Source organism: Equus asinus, chromosome 2 (genome assembly GCF_041296235.1).
Source record: "Equus asinus isolate D_3611 breed Donkey chromosome 2, EquAss-T2T_v2, whole genome shotgun sequence".
In the NCBI taxonomy this organism is placed as follows: Eukaryota; Metazoa; Chordata; class Mammalia; order Perissodactyla; family Equidae; genus Equus; species Equus asinus.
In genome coordinates this window covers 113,457,926-113,475,907 of record NC_091791.1, presented here as the reverse complement: position 1 = coordinate 113,475,907, position 17,982 = coordinate 113,457,926, and the positions used below count along the sequence as shown (strand labels likewise).

The 17,982-nt window shown below is 39.1% G+C and overlaps 1 protein-coding gene across 1 annotated transcript in view; it reads left to right on the top strand.

The window, feature by feature from the left end:
• The window catches only part of TARS3 (threonyl-tRNA synthetase 3), a 65,699-nt gene that overhangs the window by 46,696 nt on the left and 1,021 nt on the right, over positions 1-17,982 (top strand). Inside the window, exons 13-18 of the mRNA XM_044763008.2 lie at positions 1,814-1,951; positions 3,934-4,011; positions 4,096-4,196; positions 12,377-12,481; positions 15,875-15,947; positions 16,698-16,812. Coding sequence (XP_044618943.1) covers positions 1,814-1,951; positions 3,934-4,011; positions 4,096-4,196; positions 12,377-12,481; positions 15,875-15,947; positions 16,698-16,812 — 610 coding nt within the window. The remainder of the gene's footprint in view (positions 1-1,813; positions 1,952-3,933; positions 4,012-4,095; positions 4,197-12,376; positions 12,482-15,874; positions 15,948-16,697; positions 16,813-17,982) is intronic.

Genomic DNA, 17,982 nt, shown 5'->3' with positions numbered 1-17,982 from the left:
ATGGTTAAAATTAAAAAGTCTGACTATAATAAATGTTGAGAATGTGGAGGAAGTGGTCATGGGAATGTAAAATGATACCATCACTTTGAAAAACAGTTTCTTAAAAAGTTAGACACACATCTACAATATGACCAAGCCATCTTACTCCTTCCCCACCCCCAAAAAAGAGCACAGGTCCATACAAAGAAAAAGAAAGCACATGTCTGTACAAAAACTTGTACACAAATCTTCATAGCAGCTCTATTTAAAACAGCCAAAATATAGAAACAACCCTAATGCCCAATAGCAGGCGAATGTATAAAGGAGCTGGGGTATATCCATCCAATGCAAAAGTACTCAGCAATAAGAAAGAATGATTTATTGATGCATACAACAGCATGGGTGTGTCTTGAAATAATTATACTGAGTGAAAAAAGACCAAAATGAGGATGATTCCACTGATAAAAATTCTAGAAAATTCAAACTAATCCATGGTGACAGAACACAGATCCTTGCTTGTCTGCTCTCTCTCCTAAAAGTCTCTCTTTTTGCTGACCCCATCTGGTTTGCATTTAAATGTGCTGTCCTTTCCCCCTCTCAGAGATGCCCTCTCTCAGCCTCACAGCCCCCAGCTCTGCTCTTCTCACTCTGCACTTTCTCTAGCTTCAGTTACGCTCTGAGCTCAGCCCCCAGTCTCACCTGCATCTCAGCCCTCCCTCCTGAGCTCCAGACCTCAATCCTGCAGGGCCTGGTGGACGTGGCTGCATGGCCATCGCAAGCACCCTCACATTTGCCAAGTCCGAAATCGACCCCTCTTCTACCCTCCCCCGACACTGCTTCCTCCTCCTTTTGGGGATGCACCAACATCCTCTCTGCCACCCAGGCCAGGAACCCAGGTGTCCTTACTTTTCACTCCTCATGTCCAGTTTATCACAAGCCCTATTGATCACTCTCCTTAAATATATTATTCAGTCCTGAATTCCCAGCACTCAGCACAGTGCTTAGTACGTGGGGCAGTTACTATCTGCTAATGAATGACAGGATTGATATCCTGCAAATGCATCAAATTTCCTACATTCCAGGTGCTTCTCTCTGGTTCATCTCGCTCCTGAATGACTCCACCAGCTTCCTACTGGGCCTCTCTTCTAGTCTTGCCAATCTATTTCCCATACTTCAAAAGAACAAAGCAGAGGGTGTTAGTCCCCTACTAGAAAACTCTTCAGTGGTTTTCCATTGCTCTCAGGCTAAAAAGTGCAGACATTACCCTGGCTTTGAAAGCACTTAATTTTCTCTGCCCCTTGCCTGCCTCTAGCCTGATCACCTACCACCCTCCCCTCTGTGCCTCTCTTCCCCATCACATACAGCTGAGTCCCATGGCAGCTCCCTCTGGCTCCCCACCTTAGCCTGCTCCTCTGTCCTCTGGGCCTTCACCCTCAGTATTCCCTCTGCTCAGAGAGCTCCTGCCCTCTCTTTCCACGGAGAACTCTTAACTTACCCTCTGGCTGCAGGTTGGCCATCACTTCCTCTGGACAGCTGCCCTTCCCCTTCCCTGCGGCACTGCTCACGGTGAGGTGCCCCTGCCTGCTTCTTGGTCCAACCCCTGCACTCGACGGGAGCCTCTGGCAGCCTGCACATGCCTGGCATTTGGTGGGCATTCAGTGAATACTCGAGTAAGGAATGGATGAACAACCAAAACAGTGTCATTGACTGAACTCTGTAGTAACAACATGCTTTATTTCTATCTGACATGGAGAATTCTCTTTATTTTAAAAAATGCCATCAATGTATTTAAGTTAGTGTTCTTTTAAAAATATTTCATTTGCTCTAATTTCAGATTGAAGAAGAAATAAAGGGGTGTTTGCAGTTTTTGCAATCTGTTTACTCAACATTTGGCTTCTCCTTTCAATTAAATTTGTCAACAAGACCAGAAAACTTCTTAGGAGAGATTGGGCTCTGGGATGAAGCTGAGAAGGTATGGAGAAGCTAGGTGCTCGCCTTTCATTTTTGTGAACGTGGAAACCGCTGAGGGACTGCGATTATCTTGCATGAGGATGCAATGCTTTGCAATAGAAATTTTAAATTGGAGGTTCCCGGATAAAGAGGGCAATTGCAGAATCTAGTTATCCAGTTTTCTCCGAAACAGTGATATAATAATATCTTGCATTTGTTTCACACTTCAAATTTATATCAGGTTTTTGCTTATACTCTCTTAGTGCCAGTCACTAATAACCATTTTCATAGGTTTTTGAAAAAATCCTCTCGCTCCATCTTCAGCAGCTCTGGTCTGGCCTCTACCACTGCAACCAATGTAAAGCCATCAGCTCCTTAACCCCAATCCGAGTCTCTCCCTCGTCCCAATTTTCCAGAGTTGCCATGAGTCATTAAGATCCCTAAGAACATTACAACCCCACGCTCACACAATTTCAAGCAAAGTAACGTGTCCAGAGCCCAGCACATACCACAGTGTAGACCTCCAGTGCTACTGGGAGCCAGTGACTTGGTTTACCTGGGGAAGGAGACAGACAGCAGCGGAGAAAAGGAGATCTTGATTTCTCCTTCACCAGGGTGCCAGGCAGGCCACACCAGTGTCCACAGACGTGTCCTGTGAGGTGCAGCGGCTCAGGCTCCCCTCACACGTACACTTCTCCCATACCTTGCATAAACCAAAAGCTTTCTTAGCCTTGGCCGCTTGTTTTGGGCCTTCCTATCCCTGTGTCATCAGAGGCCCGGTGAGGCACAGTGACCTCTGCTTTATGCTCTTCCTCAAAACCTGGCCTTTTTTGGCTTTTTAATTCCCTGAGACCCCCAAAATTCTTTCCATCACTTAGTTACCTGCTGTACCAGAGTCTCATTTCCTCTGTGAACATATACCAGTGTATTTCCTCCTTTCAGAAACAGAGGAAGGGGGAGGGTAGCCTCCTAGCTTGTGAAGTGCTCTATGGTGGTGGCCTTCTCTGGTCCTAAGTGGAAGGGAAGTTGCTTCAGTAGGATTAGGCCCAGGAGGGAGCCTCCTGGGATCTTAGCCAAGACCGGTTCCTGACCCACTCTGACTGTGATCATGGAAAAGCTTAAAAAAATCCCAAGAGTCAGCTTTCTTAATAACTCTATATTTGGCCCCAAAAGACCACCACTGCTTTGACTTCACTGTCAGGTACTTCACTCCCAAATGTCAGTCCCCCTCATGGGCACCAATATATTGAGGAGATGACAGGAGTTTGGGTGGCATTTTGACAGTATTCTGGGCAAGGACTTAGGAGTGCCCCAAAGCTTTCCAAAGAAGCTTTATTCACAGGGAATAGCCAAAGACTCAAAGAACCCTTTTATTAACATTTATATATATTCACCTTCAGTGCTGAGCATCTTTACCTCAAGCTAACTGGAAAGAATTTATGTGCTTAGTCTAAAGACCAAAGTGGGCCTCCTGCTCCCACACCCCTATAAATCATCAAGCAGCCCTACTCCCCAGCTCCATGTACAGAGGTAGAGGAAAAGCAGGAGAGAGGTGGCAAGGCCTGCCCTGTCCCTGGTCTTCTTACCCAGCTAAACACAGAGTAGATGAGGGAGAAAGGTCAAAGCTTTCACGCCTTTTAATGTGTGGAGCCCCCACCTCAAGGAGCTGGTAAGTGCATAGGGGTGAGGGGGTTTGCCTTGGCAGGAGTGCCAAAAGCATCCCTTTCTAATGCTTACCTGAAATTCACTGGAACGATTTAGTAAGTTATCTTTTTTCCCCCAATTAAAATGTGTATGTTTCTTGAGAGCAAGTAACATCTTAATGATCTTTTTGTAGTCCTTGCTCAGTAGTTTATTGAATGCGACAGATACTCAATAAATATATGTTGAACTAAAATAGAATGTAATTAAGATTTATAATAACAATTTTTGAACTATATGAGAGAAAAGATAAAATGTACAATAAGTAGAAGTCTTAAATGTTCTCTTCTTTAAAAAAAATAGCAACTACAGAATAGCTTGATGGAATTTGGAAAACCATGGAAGATGAACCCAGGAGATGGAGCATTTTATGGCCCTAAAGTATGTAGACTATATGTTTCAAAAAGAATAAAATTTAAAAGAAAAATAAAAACTGTCTCTAAACAAACATCATTTAATTTACAGATTGATATAAAAATCAAGGATGCTATTGGCAGATACCATCAATGTGCTACAATTCAGCTGGACTTCCAACTACCTATTAGATTTAATCTTACGTATGTTAGGTGAGTGATTGAATGTGACGGAATATGTAGTACTAATATCCTGATTATTTGTCATTCGAGCATTAGCAATACAAAAACAAACATTAGTGAATGTTTAGTTTATGTGCAATGTACTCAACATATGTTTATGTGCTTATAATCTAGTTGGAGAGCAACTTGAATTTTCTCAGGACATGGTCTAGTGGGGGAAGGAAGATAAATAAGCATAAGATTAGAGATATGAACAAAGTACCATGAAAATGTGATCCAAATTGCCAACTCTCCCTGAGGTGGAGGGGGACAACTTCATAAAGAGCTGACATTGGATCTGTCTTGAGGATGAGGTATTTGCCAGGGAAAGCAGAGGAAAAAAGGCAATTTCATCACTGCAAACCAAAAAATCTTCTTAACACGCAGTAAAGTTGACTGTGTGTGTATGTGTGTGTACAGTTCCATGAGTTTTACCATCCGTGTAGAATGGTGTGACTACCACCACAATTATGTTTCCCTCGTGCCAGTAAACTCCTATGCTGCTCCTTTGCAGTTACACTCTCCTCCCACCCCTAGCTCCTGGCAACCACTTATATGTTCTCCATCTCTGCAGTTTTGCCTTCCTCAGAATGTCATATACATGGAATAATACTATATATAACCTTTTGAGAGTGGCTCATTATATCAAGGTGCGTGGTACCAATATGACTTATAACCCATGATGTTAACCTCAATCACTTGGTTAAATTAACGTTTGCTGGGTTTCCCCACTGTAGAGTTACTGTTATTCCCCTTTCGTAATCTGTTCTTTGGAACCAAGTCATTAAGTTTAACAAAAATTCAAGCTTACACTTAAGCTTCACCTCCTGGAGAGGGGAGTATCTACACTTATTATTTGGAATTCTTCTGTAAGGAAGATTTGCTTCTTCTTCATTTGTTTATCTATCCAATCATTTATTTATATCAGTAGAGACTTGTGAATATTCATCTTACATTTTGGGTTATAATAAAATAGTACATTTTAAAGTTCTCTTGCTCAAATTGTGCCAGCCTTTGCCAGTGGGCACTCTTTTGTGTTGGCTCTTGTTCCCTTTGACGTACCCCATCCTTTTCCCTTTTTCCTTTTTTTTTAAGCACTTCTTTGCTCACTGGCACTACAACATGCTGCCAGCTCATCTTGTATTTTCTCTGACATGACTTGTGAATCAGCCATTTTTCCAATGAAAAATGGAAATCTTAGAACTGAAAAATGCAATAAATACAATATTGGAGAATGATATTTAGAAATGAAGATCTAGATGCTGGTAAGACCATTTACTTTTAATGTGATTATTGATATGTTTAGATTTAGGCCTGCCATTTTGTTATTTGATTGTTCTTTATCTTGCATTCCTCTATTTCCCTTATCCTATTTTCTTTTTATTATTTGAATATATTTTAGTATTACACTTAAATTTAGCTATTGAGTTTTTGACTATATCCCTTTGTATAGTTTTTTAGTGGTTGCTTTTGGAATTACAGTATATATACTTTCTTTTTTACAGTTTACTTAGAATTAATATTTTATGACTTCAGATGAAACGTAGAAACCTTACTACCACGTAAGGCGCCTCCACCCTCCCTCTTTCGTGTTATAGTTGTCATACATAATACATTTTACATACAATGAAAACCTCACCGAGCAATATTACAATTTTTGCTTTCCACCATTGTACATGTTTTAAGGAGCTTAGGAGGAGAATATTTTGTTATATTTACCCAGATACTTACAATTTCTATTACTCTTCCTTCATTCTTGATGTTCCAAGTTTCTCTCTGGTATCATTTCTCTTACATCTGAAGTGTTTCCTTTAACAATTCATTTAAAGCAGGTCTGCTTGTGATGAATTGTCTTAGTATTCCTTCATCTGAGAATGTCTTCATTTCACCTTCATTCCTGAAGGATATTTTCTTTGAGTATAGAACTCTGGGTTGAAAATTACTTGCTTTCAGCACTTTGAAAATATAGTTCTGTGTCCTTCTGGCCTCCATGGTTTCTGATGAGAAATCTGCAGTAATTTGAGTTATTTTTCCCCTATATGTTATATTTCATTTTTCTCTTGTTGCTTTCAATATTGTTTTCTTTGTCTTAATTTTCAGCAGTTTGATTATGATGTGTCTGAGTGAGGATTTATTTGAGTTTATCTTTTTTAGAGTTTGCTAAACTTCTTGAATCTGTAAGTTTATATCTCTTGCCAAAATTAGTTTTCAGCCATTGTTTTTTTCATATTTTTTCGGTACAATTTCTCATCTCCTATTCGGACCCAGATGACATGAATATTAGGCCTTTTGTTATTGTTCCACAGTTTCCTGAGGCTCTGTTTATGTTTTCTTCCGTTTTTCTTCTATATATGTATATTTCAGATTGGATACTTTGTATTCATGTGTCTTTAAGTTCACTGACTCTTTTTCAAGTTCACTGACTCTTTTCTATCATCTCCTTTGTTGTTGTGTTCGTCCAGTGCATTGTTTATTTCCATCATTGTATTTTTTAGTTCTGCAATTTCTTTTCTTTATACCTTTTATTTCTTTGCTAAGACTTTTATCTTTCCAGTCGTTTCAAGTGTGTTCACCTTTACTTGTTAGCGCATAGGTATGGTAGCTGCGTTATAGTCTTTGATAATTTCATCATCTGTGTCATCTTGCTGTTGGAATCTGTTGTCTTTTCTCTCATAAATTGAGATTTTCCTGGTGATTAATATGCAGAGTAGTTTTGTATTGCAGCCCAGACATTTTTAATATTATGTTTTGAGATGCTGGGTCTTGTTTAAGTCCTAAGGAGATTGTTGATTTTTTTTTAATAGTCTGCCTGGTTAGGCTCAGGCTGTAATTTCCAACCACTCTTCTGTGGTTCCCATGACAGTTCCATTCCAAAGCCATAACGGTAATATTCAGAGCTGTTCTCTGTGTGTGGCACCCAGTGGCCAAGTTCCATAGTTCAGTTCTCAAGCCTTCTGTATGCTGTTTAGAGTAAGATCTATCCATGTGCAATTCAGAAGTGAGGCCAGGTGAGTTGATACGCTACTTTATGGGATAGCTCTTTTGTGCCCCCTACTCTCTGTGATTTCCCTGATACTTTTTGGTTCCCTGAATTCTCTTTTTGCAGTCCTGTGGCCAGAAAGCTGGGGCTTTAGCTTCCCCACTCTGCCATGTTCTATTTCATGACTATATCCATGTCAGAGACAAAGCATCAGAAGGCCAGAGATAGAGAGAGAAAGCCACAGAGATTCACCCCATGTACTTGGGATCATAGCCTTTCAGGTCAGAGAGAAGATCCCATTCCTCAGAGTTTTAGGTGCCTGTTTAGTCTTCATGCCACTGTGGGAATGCCTGGGAGCTGGGGAGAAGAGAACAGCAAAAATGGGAAAAAAACAGCCAGGATTTCCCACACCCTCACGCTTTCTGAAACTCAGGAGTTATTTTTCTGGCTCTTGGCCAGAAAGTGAGGATTTCTCTTGACGCTTTTTCTGTCTGCATCTGGTGGGTACTTCTTGGTGGGCTGTCTTTGAGTCCAGGCCACACAATACTGGAAGACAAAATTACAGGAAACTAACTGCTGGTTTGGTGGTGCTTCACGTTCTGGTCTTCTTTGGCAATCTACCTGTCACGATTCACTCTTCAGAGTCTTCAGGTAGCTGCTCCTTACCTTCTCTCCAGGACCTCTGTTTGCATTCAGTGAGAGAGCTAGAGTAGAGTATGTTTACATCATTTTGCCTGAAACTAACTTCTTTTTAAAGACCATTCCCCTGATCTGAATTACACAAAATCACAACAACATTCCTGTAAACTCTCCTCTTCTCACCATGTCCAATTTAGATGTAGTGTTGATTAGATAATGTGTTGAGTTCTTTTTCACTCAACATTATTAATAAAGGCAAAAGAGGAAAAATTATTGGCATGTTTTAAATCCAGTAATTTTTAATGGAATATTTTCATAATAAGATTCTTAGAATAAATGAACAACTACCATTTTCCCAGAATGTGTGATTTTATGGATTGATCTCAATTTATGTCCAAGCAACAGAAGTCTTATTTTATTTTGGATTCTCCACCTTCTGTTTTGATTACGAGTTATAGAGCTACACTAAGAGTTAGGCCTGGGAGAAGTTAAACAGCTGAAGGAATAGGTGAAGTGTTTCATACAGAGTTACACCAAGACCTGAGAATAATAAAAATGCTCAGAGAATAAAGGAGAACATGCAGACCTTTCAAAAATAAATTTGGGCCCTTTGGGAAAGATGGTGTCTAAAGTTCATATTTGCAAAACTGTCTTTCTCCAAAACCTACTAAAATGAACAAAAAGAATGAGAGGTGGGGGACCTTCTGCTAAAATAACCCAACTTGTTCAATGAAATTTGAACACTACTGACCATGCAAGGAGGGTGTGGAGGAGAAGCAGATCAGCCAAGCCATCAATCCATCTATCCTAGGTTTTGTGTGGAAAATGGAGAGTAGGGGAGCAAAAGGGGCAGCAGTGGTCTGTAGACCAGGTAAGAGATGATGACAGAACAAAGTGGTAGTAATAGAGATGAAAGAAGTGGAGATAGTTGGGGTATATTTTGGAGGTAGAACTGATGTGATCTATTCATGGCTTAGGTATGAGGGGAGCATCAAGGTCATTACCATGATCAAGTAGGGTTTTTTCCTAAGATAGCAATAATGGTTAAGATTAAGAAATATATTATTGTCATTCATTACATTCAGCTGTGCTGAAAGGCATTGAATAAAATTTGACATTCATCCCTGTGAGATTAACAGAAAGTATTTTGCTTATTATGATAGAGAATATTTATTGGAAAACAACGATGACATCTCAACTTAGTTGAGAATAACGTGAATATGCCTGCTATTTCTGCTGTTACTTAAAATTGTTTTGGGAGTACAAATATTTGAAATAAAGAGATAAAATTATCATTATTCGTAGATGTTAAGATGTCTAGAAATGCAACAGAATCAAATGGAGGAAAATCAAAACTAATATAGAGTTAAGTAAAGTAGCTAGCAATAAGGTTAAAATGGAAAAAATCAATTTGCTTTCATACATATTAGCAATAATCTCCTAGGAATTGCAATGGAAAAAACATTTTAGAAGCAACAACAACAAAATACAAAATATCTAGGAATAAACTTAATAATAAATATATAATATTTATATGAAGTATACACCATAAAATTTTATCACAGGCCATAAAAAAAGAATTGTTTAAATGAAGATTCATGCTACACTCTTGGAATGGGAAGAATCAATATTATGAAGATTTAATTCTCTCCAAATTTATCTATAAATCTAATGTAATTCCAACTAAATCTACCGGGATTATTGGGGGGGGGGCGAATTTGATGTTAATTCTAATGTTTATCTGAAAGTATAGATGCGTTGGCATAGTTTAGGTCACTTTTTGCCCTTCTTAAGGCTGCCCTGTCCTTAATTCTTTTAAAATAAATGATAGGACAGAAATTCCTGGTACCCATGTGCTTGTGAAAGGATCATCCTACTTCTCTTTCATTCCCTACACAGAAGCAACATATGTAACATTCAGGAATATACCATGCTGGTTTCAGTTCCTGGAGTAAATTATTTGTTCATATATCGGAGAAGGACTGGACTCAGCCAGCTACCCCCACCCCAAAGCTTTCTGTGGGATCTAGACAGAGGCTTTGGCCTGCAGCCAGTCTGTAATGACTCTTAGAAATGACTAGCAATGACGATATCCAGTTATAACTCATTTGAAGTGAGTTTAATGAATGGGTCTCTCTCTTTCTGTTTGTTTGCTGTGTGTGTGTGTTTTAGTAGTAGCTAACCTTTAGTAGCTGGTAGAATTTTTAGATAAAATTTTCTCAGAAGAACTTTGTAAGTGTCACATGTTACATTTATTGCAATAATGTGAAATTTATCTGTCTTAAGTGTGCACAGATCTTGGGGTGACTTACTTCATTACAATTAATAGTCATAATTTGCTTTTTCCAACTTTTTCTGAAAGGTAGGAGAGAATCAGTAAATGTAAGGTGCATTTCATGAAGATTTCAGGTCTGTAAAGGGAATTTGACCAGTGAACTTCTGGAACAAACATCAGAAACATTTTGAAGAATGAGGTTTACAATATGGGTGGTGGATAGTGTCAGGAATGAGATGCATTTGGATCAAACAAGATCGGCTGTGAGTTGATGTTGGCGAAGCAGGGAGAGGGTTATTTCGGAGTTCATTATACTATTCTCTCTACTTTTGTATATGTTTTCAATGTCTCTAATAAAAAGTTTTAGAAGTAAAAGAACAAAGATTAGCAAACAGAGTAGTTTGTTTTGAGAAACACTCTTTTGTTTTGAGAAAACAAGACAGTCACAAAACAAAACAAATACAGTTCATGGGGGAGAGATCCAAAAATATTCATCTAAATCTATAGTCAAAATGCTGTGAGAAGAACCCGAAGCACTCTGCTTTGGCGCTCCCCGTCCCAATCCCCCCCGCCCAGATGTAGAGATTGCTAAGTGACCTAGAAGCAGACAATGTTGATGGCCACTTCCCTGACTGTGCTGCTGTGCGATGACTTGACCTGGTCCACACCAGTGTCCTGCCGGTACCTTGACCGTGGTGAGCCTGCATGCCCCTGGACTCATGCTGACTCGCCTGGAAGGGGCTCCTGTGAACTCTCAGGGAAGTTTACAGGAAGAGAGTCCAGGACTCCATTCAGCGCCTCTTCTCTGGGGAGTCTCCCCGCAACGGTGGTGGTCCTACCCCAACATTACACAGCTGGGCGTGCATGTACTTGCTGCTTGGTTTGCTTAGAAACTAAATGGTAGTCCAAACCCCAAAGAAAAGCAAGGATGGAGGAAGGGGGATATGATTGGGGAGGAGTCCATTTTAAGGTTCTGGTAATATTATATATATTTTTAGCACAATTTTTAAAAAATATTCTTTAAAGTAGATATCAATGATTGAAACAATCTTCACTACAAATAATATATATCACAATAAATTTTTAAATTAGAAAAAAAATAGTGCTATTTATAAATGAAGCAATATAGCCCAGATACAGACTTATGAAAGAATATAGTACATGAGAAACGAGGCATTTCAAATCTATGAGGAGGAGATGGGTTCAATAAATAACATTGGGACAATTGGCTATCCATTTGGAAGGAAAATGTGAAATTCCATTTTTCACTCTAGATACAAAAGTTAGTTAAAGCTGGATAAACTATTTTTTAAAAATCCATCAAAGTAGGAGAAAATGTAGGTGAGTCTTTTTATTATGTTGGGGAGAGAAAGTTCTTTATTATATAACATTAATGTTAAAATTCATAAAGAAAATGATAGATAGCTTTGACTTCTCCAAGATTAAAAACTTATCATAGAAAGGATAGTACCAAAATAGGCAAATAACAAGTAAATAAATAAACTTGGAAAAAGTATTTTCAATTTTGCTTATTAGAAAAGGAGTTAATTTCCTTAACATGTCTTTATATATTTGTTTACTATATATACAAAATATACATTTACACATATATGTTTATGAGTTAATTACCCCCCACCCCCCAAATTTCCACTAGTCAGTGGACAAAGGGCACAAGTAGGCAGTTGAGGAAAAACAAGTATCATTAAACATGTAAAATGACATTCAACTTCACTAATTACAGCCATACAAATTTTTTTCTATTTCATTTTCTATCTTTATAACTTACAAAACAATTCATCCCATGATTTATTTTTAGTGTTTATGAGAAAATGAGAATTTAGATACAGAAACCTGTTTCCTTTATTTTTCAGTATCTTTGACACAGTTCAATCGAGTACTGGTGAAGTAAGCCAGAGTTCAAAATAAAGTTAATCTAAAAAAATTACGACTTGCAAGATTGCCTGTCACTGTTAGTAAAATGATGTAAGCCAGTAGTTTAGAATAAAGAGAATCAGTAGATGTAATAGAGATAGTGATATAATACCATCTTGATTTTTCCTGGATAATGTATTTCATTTCCCTTTGGTTTGTAGAAGATACGATAATTTGAAAAAAACCCTTTGTTTCTAATAAATGGGACATTATATGCTTGAAGATGATTTATGAGGAATCCATCATTTTACCTACTTTAGAAAAATAAGTTAAATATAAGGTAAGAAGACAAAATTATCACTGAATCTTAAGAAAATACTTACATATATAATTTTCATTTTTTAGTAAGGATGGGGATGATAAGAAGAATCCTGTGATCATTCATCGAGCCATTTTGGGATCAGTGGAAAGAATGATAGCCATTCTCTCAGAAAACTATGGGGGAAAATGGTAAGTGATCTGGAAAAGAAAAGCTACATGTCTTTTATTCTTAAAAATCTTGTCTGACAAGATAAAATTAGTACGAAAAATTGGTGGCTCCTGCTTTATAATTAGCAAGTCTCCAAACAGCAGATAAAAAAATTCTTGTTGCATGTGCCTGATCAGAAAACAAAAGCAAAGTGGCATAAAACTGTATCATTTATCTTTCTGGGAACTCAGGAGAATTAAAGAGTTATCTTTTCACCTACTTCAAGCCCTGCAAAGACCTATCTGCTGTCTGGCAAATATATCGCCCACACTCCCAGGGTCCTGCCTCTTGGAAACCTCATGGGGGCCTTATCACCATTGACTCAGGAGGAAAACGTGTAAACCTGGTTCACAAATGGCTCTGACCAATATGCTAGCACAAACCCAAAGAGGACAGTTACAGTAGCACAGCCCCATTTAGGGATGAAGAGGGAAAGGGAAATGCTCTCGAGTGCAAGATTTTGAGTGGTCTATCTTTTTAGTCCTCTTTGCCTGGAAGGAAAAAATGGCTAGAGGTAGGGAGTTACACGGATGCATGGGCTCTGGTTTACTACATTGGCTGCAAGGTCAGAGAAGTAATTACTTAGAAGTAATTAGATTGGAAAATAGATGACAAATAGATTTGGGGGAGAGGAATGTGTATGATCGCTCAGAATGGGCCACAGAGGTAGTGTTATCACCCAAGGGCCCTCACTGCGAATAGTGTTTCAGTATTCAAATACAAGAGAACCCATTCTGTTATCACCAGCTTCTTTCTTCTCCTAGTGATTGCTCAGTGGTTCATGAACAAAGTGGCCAGTAGGGGGCATGCATGGTTTAACAACATGGACCTCGCCAAGTTCCATCTGGCTACACCTCTTCTGAGGACTCAGTTTGCCATCACTAGTGATCACTCCTAATCCCTCATAGGGCACCATAACCCAGGGAAAGAGCCAGCTCTCTTGTAGAGGGTCGATGACATTGGATCCCTTTCATCATGCAAAAGGCCAATGACTTGGCCTCACTAGAAAAGATATCAACTCTGGATTTTGCTTTGCCCTTCTTTCCTGCCATGCCTCTGCCAGCAGCACCATATAGATCCTTACTAGCCTTCTTCGCTGTCAGAAGTACAACAATACTTCTGACCATAGAAGTAACTTGTAGCAAAAGAAGTAAGGCACTGAACTGACATTATGGGATTTGCTAGTCAGGGCACCAGCTGGCAGATATGTCTTGTGATGGCGCATCCTACAGCATGTGGAAATGCTGCAAACCAGCAACTACTTGTGAAATTTTTGCCTCCCTTCCCATTTTGAAGAAACCAACTGAGCATCTGCTCATGCAGTTTAGTTGTGTCTTCAGGACCTACTGGCCCCACTGCTACGATAGCTGGGCACAGTCCCTGCAGCTGCCATGGTTGACACTGGGCACTGGACGCTACTGCTGAAGTCACTGCCTCAGGTTCCTCCCAAAGCTCCGTGTCTCTCTATCACCCTTGCCAGAACCGATATCACGTAGTACCTCCCTCCATGTGCCGCTCTGTCCCAAATCAACGTGCCATGCTTGTCCGTGCTTGATCACATGCATGGACTCTAACATCCATGTCTAGGGAGGCTAGGAAAGCAAATTTCCGAGCAGGAAACACAAGGCAGGAAATTTCCCACACAGAGGGTCTTCAAAAGGTCCTGGGTAGCTAGAGTCTGTCCATATCCCTGAGATTTTATTTGTGATCTTAGAAAAATATCCTTAGGTGTCATAAGGTATCTAAGCTATTAAAGTTACAGATAAGCCAAAAGTATAGATATGAATATGTATGCTACCTAAGTATGAATTAACGTTTATATTTGTTTCTAGTTGATTCTGTTTCAAGTAGTTTAACACAGGTGAGAGAAGGTGGTGTCTTGCAGTAGAAGAGTAGAGATGAAAGTGGTAATAAAAAACCAAAACCTAAAAAACTAGTGGAATCAGGAGACCAACAGGGAGATGGGAGATGGTGTTGGTGCACTAAATGTGCCATCCTGCACAGCAGAGACTCAGTGCATGCCCTCTGCAGTTCATAAATCAAGAGTTCACACACCTATTAGGATTGTGATGGGGATCTCCCCAGGAACTAAAAATGGAAATGTTTAAAATGTGGCTCCTCTTGGGGGAGCAGGACTGGGGATGGGATGAGGATGGAGCTCCAAAGGGAACATTTACTTTTCATCTTAAACACAGTATCACTGTATTTCTCTTTTATCATATGTATTATAACTTTTATCATATGTATTATTTTGCTTTTGTAATTTAAGAATAAATATATAAATACATACATTCATAAAGTGCTGTCTGGTAATAGTACCCCTTGCATTTCCTTCCACCTTCAAATTAAATACTCACATGATGAGGAAAAAGGCAAACACTTCCCGCATCAAACATTGCTTATACTCACCTTTCCATCTTTTTTTTTTTTTTTAAGAAAAAAGCATTCCAGTTGGAGATAATTGTAGAGTCACATGTAGTTGTAAGAATAATATGGAGGGGTCCAGCACAGCCTTTACCCAGTTTTTTCCAATGGTAACAACTTGCAAAACTATATCGAGTATCAGGACTGGAACACTGACTTTGATGCAATCTCCTAATCTTATTCAGATCTCACCAGTTTATGTGTACTCATCACTTGTGTGTGTGAATTTAGTTCGGTAAACTTTATCACATGTATAGATTCGTGTACCCACCACCGGTCAAGATACAGGACAGTTATGTGACCTATAAGGATCCCTCGTGCTACTGTTTTATTGCCACCCCCCCCCCCGACCCCCATCATCAACCTCTGGCAGCCACTAATCTGTTCTCTATCTCCATAATTTTGTCATTTCAAGAGTGTTACATAAATGGAATCATAAAGTATGCAGCCAGTTGAGGTTGGCTTTTTTCACCCAATGGAATTCCCTTGAGATCCATCCAAGGTGTTTCAAGTATCAATAACTGGTTGCTTTTTATTGCTGATAGTGTTCTGTGGTGTGGATGCACCAGTTCACCCGCTGAAGGACATTTTGGGGTATTTCCAGGTTTGGGCTACTATAAATAAAGCTCCTATGAACGTTAGCATGCAGGTTTATGTAAGTTTCCAGTTCTGTGGGATAAATGCCCAGGAGTGCAATTCCTGGGTCGTATGGTAAGTGATGTTTAGCCCTGCCATCTGTCTGCCAACCCATTCTTCCCTCCTTTTCCTATCAAAATTCCAAGTTTCCCCTTTTGTCTACTCTGCTGCCTTTTAACTTTTAATATAGTTTGCCTTACTTCCACACCACTCTGCTGAATCTGCTGTCTTGTGAAGTCTTCAAAGAAAATCTTTGGTTTAATCATGTAATAAATGGTCAGTTTGAAAATACATATTTTTAAAATATTTTTCAGGCCTTTCTGGCTGTCTCCTCGTCAGGTAATGGTCATCCCTGTGGGGCCAACTTGTGAAAAATATGCACTTCAGGTAATCAGAGACATTTAAAGTACATAATAATTTTGGCATTATGGTAGTCTGTGAAGGTCATTGACTTGGAATGTTATTCATGCCTTAAAATACTGCATAACTAACACATTAATTTACCAACCCATGTTTTCAGTAATTGGGAGTAACACCTGAATCATGTCTGTGTAGGTGTATCATAACTATTTTATTTCTTAATGTTTTTGAGAATTGGTATTTTAAAATATCACATATTTAAGTTATTCTTTTCTACATGGCTCTATTAGGGAAGAATACTTACATTATCTATTGCCGCATAACCACTTACCTCAAACCTTAGCAGTTTAAAATAAGAAACATTTATTATCTCATAGTTTCTGCAAGTCAGAATCTGGGAGCAGCTTGGCTGGCTGGTTCTGGGTCCGGGTACCTCGTGAGGCTGCAGCCCTTGGGGACACAATCACCTCATTGTTGGGTGCCTCAGATCCTCACCATGCAGGTTTCTCAGAGGTTGCCTCCGTGTCCTTCCAACATGGTGCTGGTTTTCCCCAGAGGGAGTAATCTGAAAGAGATGAAAGCTGCAGTCTTGTAACTTAACCTCAGAAGTGACATGCCATCACTTCTGCCCTTCTCTATGGTCACAAAGGCCGACCTGGTACAATGTGGAGGAAACTACACAAGGATGTGAATAGTAGGAGGCAGGGACCCCATGGTCATCTTGGAAGCTGGCTGCCATACATAATGTAATAATAAAAGTGTTTCATTTTCTTGTAGGTATCCAATGAATTTTTTGAAGAAGGATTCATGGCTGACGTTGATTTAGATCATAGTTGTACACTAAATAAGAAAATACGAAATGCGCAGCTGGCTCAATATAATTTTATTTTGGGTAACTTAAATTTTTATATATTTTCACAATGCTTAGGTTTTTTTCCCAGTTAAATTCCAAAAAACAAAATAAAGAATATGGTATAACTACTTTATCATGACAATTTGACTGTTTAATACTTATACACAGAGGAGTCTGTGGTGTTCCTGGGAAGGCTGTTCCTATGTACTCTTTGTTATTTGCTGGAAGAAGAGTATAAAGTTTCACAGGAATCCTGTAATAGAATATTACTAGCAAGAAATAATATCTCAAACTAACAATGGAAAAAATGTGAAAAGGATCTCAGTAAAATTATACTACTTATATTTCAGCCATGTAACAGGCCTTAAATATTCTCCTTTGCTTTTCTGGTTTATTAGAAATCTTTAAGATTAAACTAATGAGTGGAAAAGTTTCCAAATTTAAGAAGGTCAAAAGAATAGAATTAAGCAAAAAAAAAAAAAAGTTTTTGAGGCACATGAGTAACTGTATGCGAATCTCAAATTTTGACTTTAAAAAATGATTCAAAATCAAGAGAAACTGATAGTGATATAGCTGCAGGCATGATATTGTTCTCTCTTATAAGTTGCAAGATTCTGTAGAAGGCAAAATAAATAGGCATGGAGTTGTCCTATCGGCAGCTTTTCATCAAGAGTGTTGACTCTGTATTGTGTGTTTCAGTCAGACTTCTTATGGTGACAGAAATTTCTAATTAGCTTAGGCAAAGATGGAACTTGTTGGAATGGTGTTGGAGTCTCATGACATGGAAGGTAGAGTTAAATAGGCAAACCATTAGAATAATAACTGGAACAAGGAGCTCCACCCTTACCAGGACTATTTCTCCCCATTTCTGGTCCCCCTGTTTTGCTTTTATTCTTAATTCTTCTCTGGAATATCTGCTTTATTCCCCTTACTTGTTCGCCAATTTCTTTCTTGATGAAATATGCAAGAAATATGGCTGCAGATTCCTGTGTCATCTCATGGTACGGGTCACTAAAGAGAACAACTTTTTACCTGCATTCCAGAATATTCTGGTTGGCTGCTTGGGCCTGGTTCTGGTGGCCACCCCATGATTATCAACTATGCCAGGTGGAGTCAAGAGGCCTGTAAGAGCTCCTTGCTCCCGTTTGTACCCCAAGACCACAACAGATGTTCTCCCAAGTGGACAGTAGAGAGATGGGATTAGAAGTC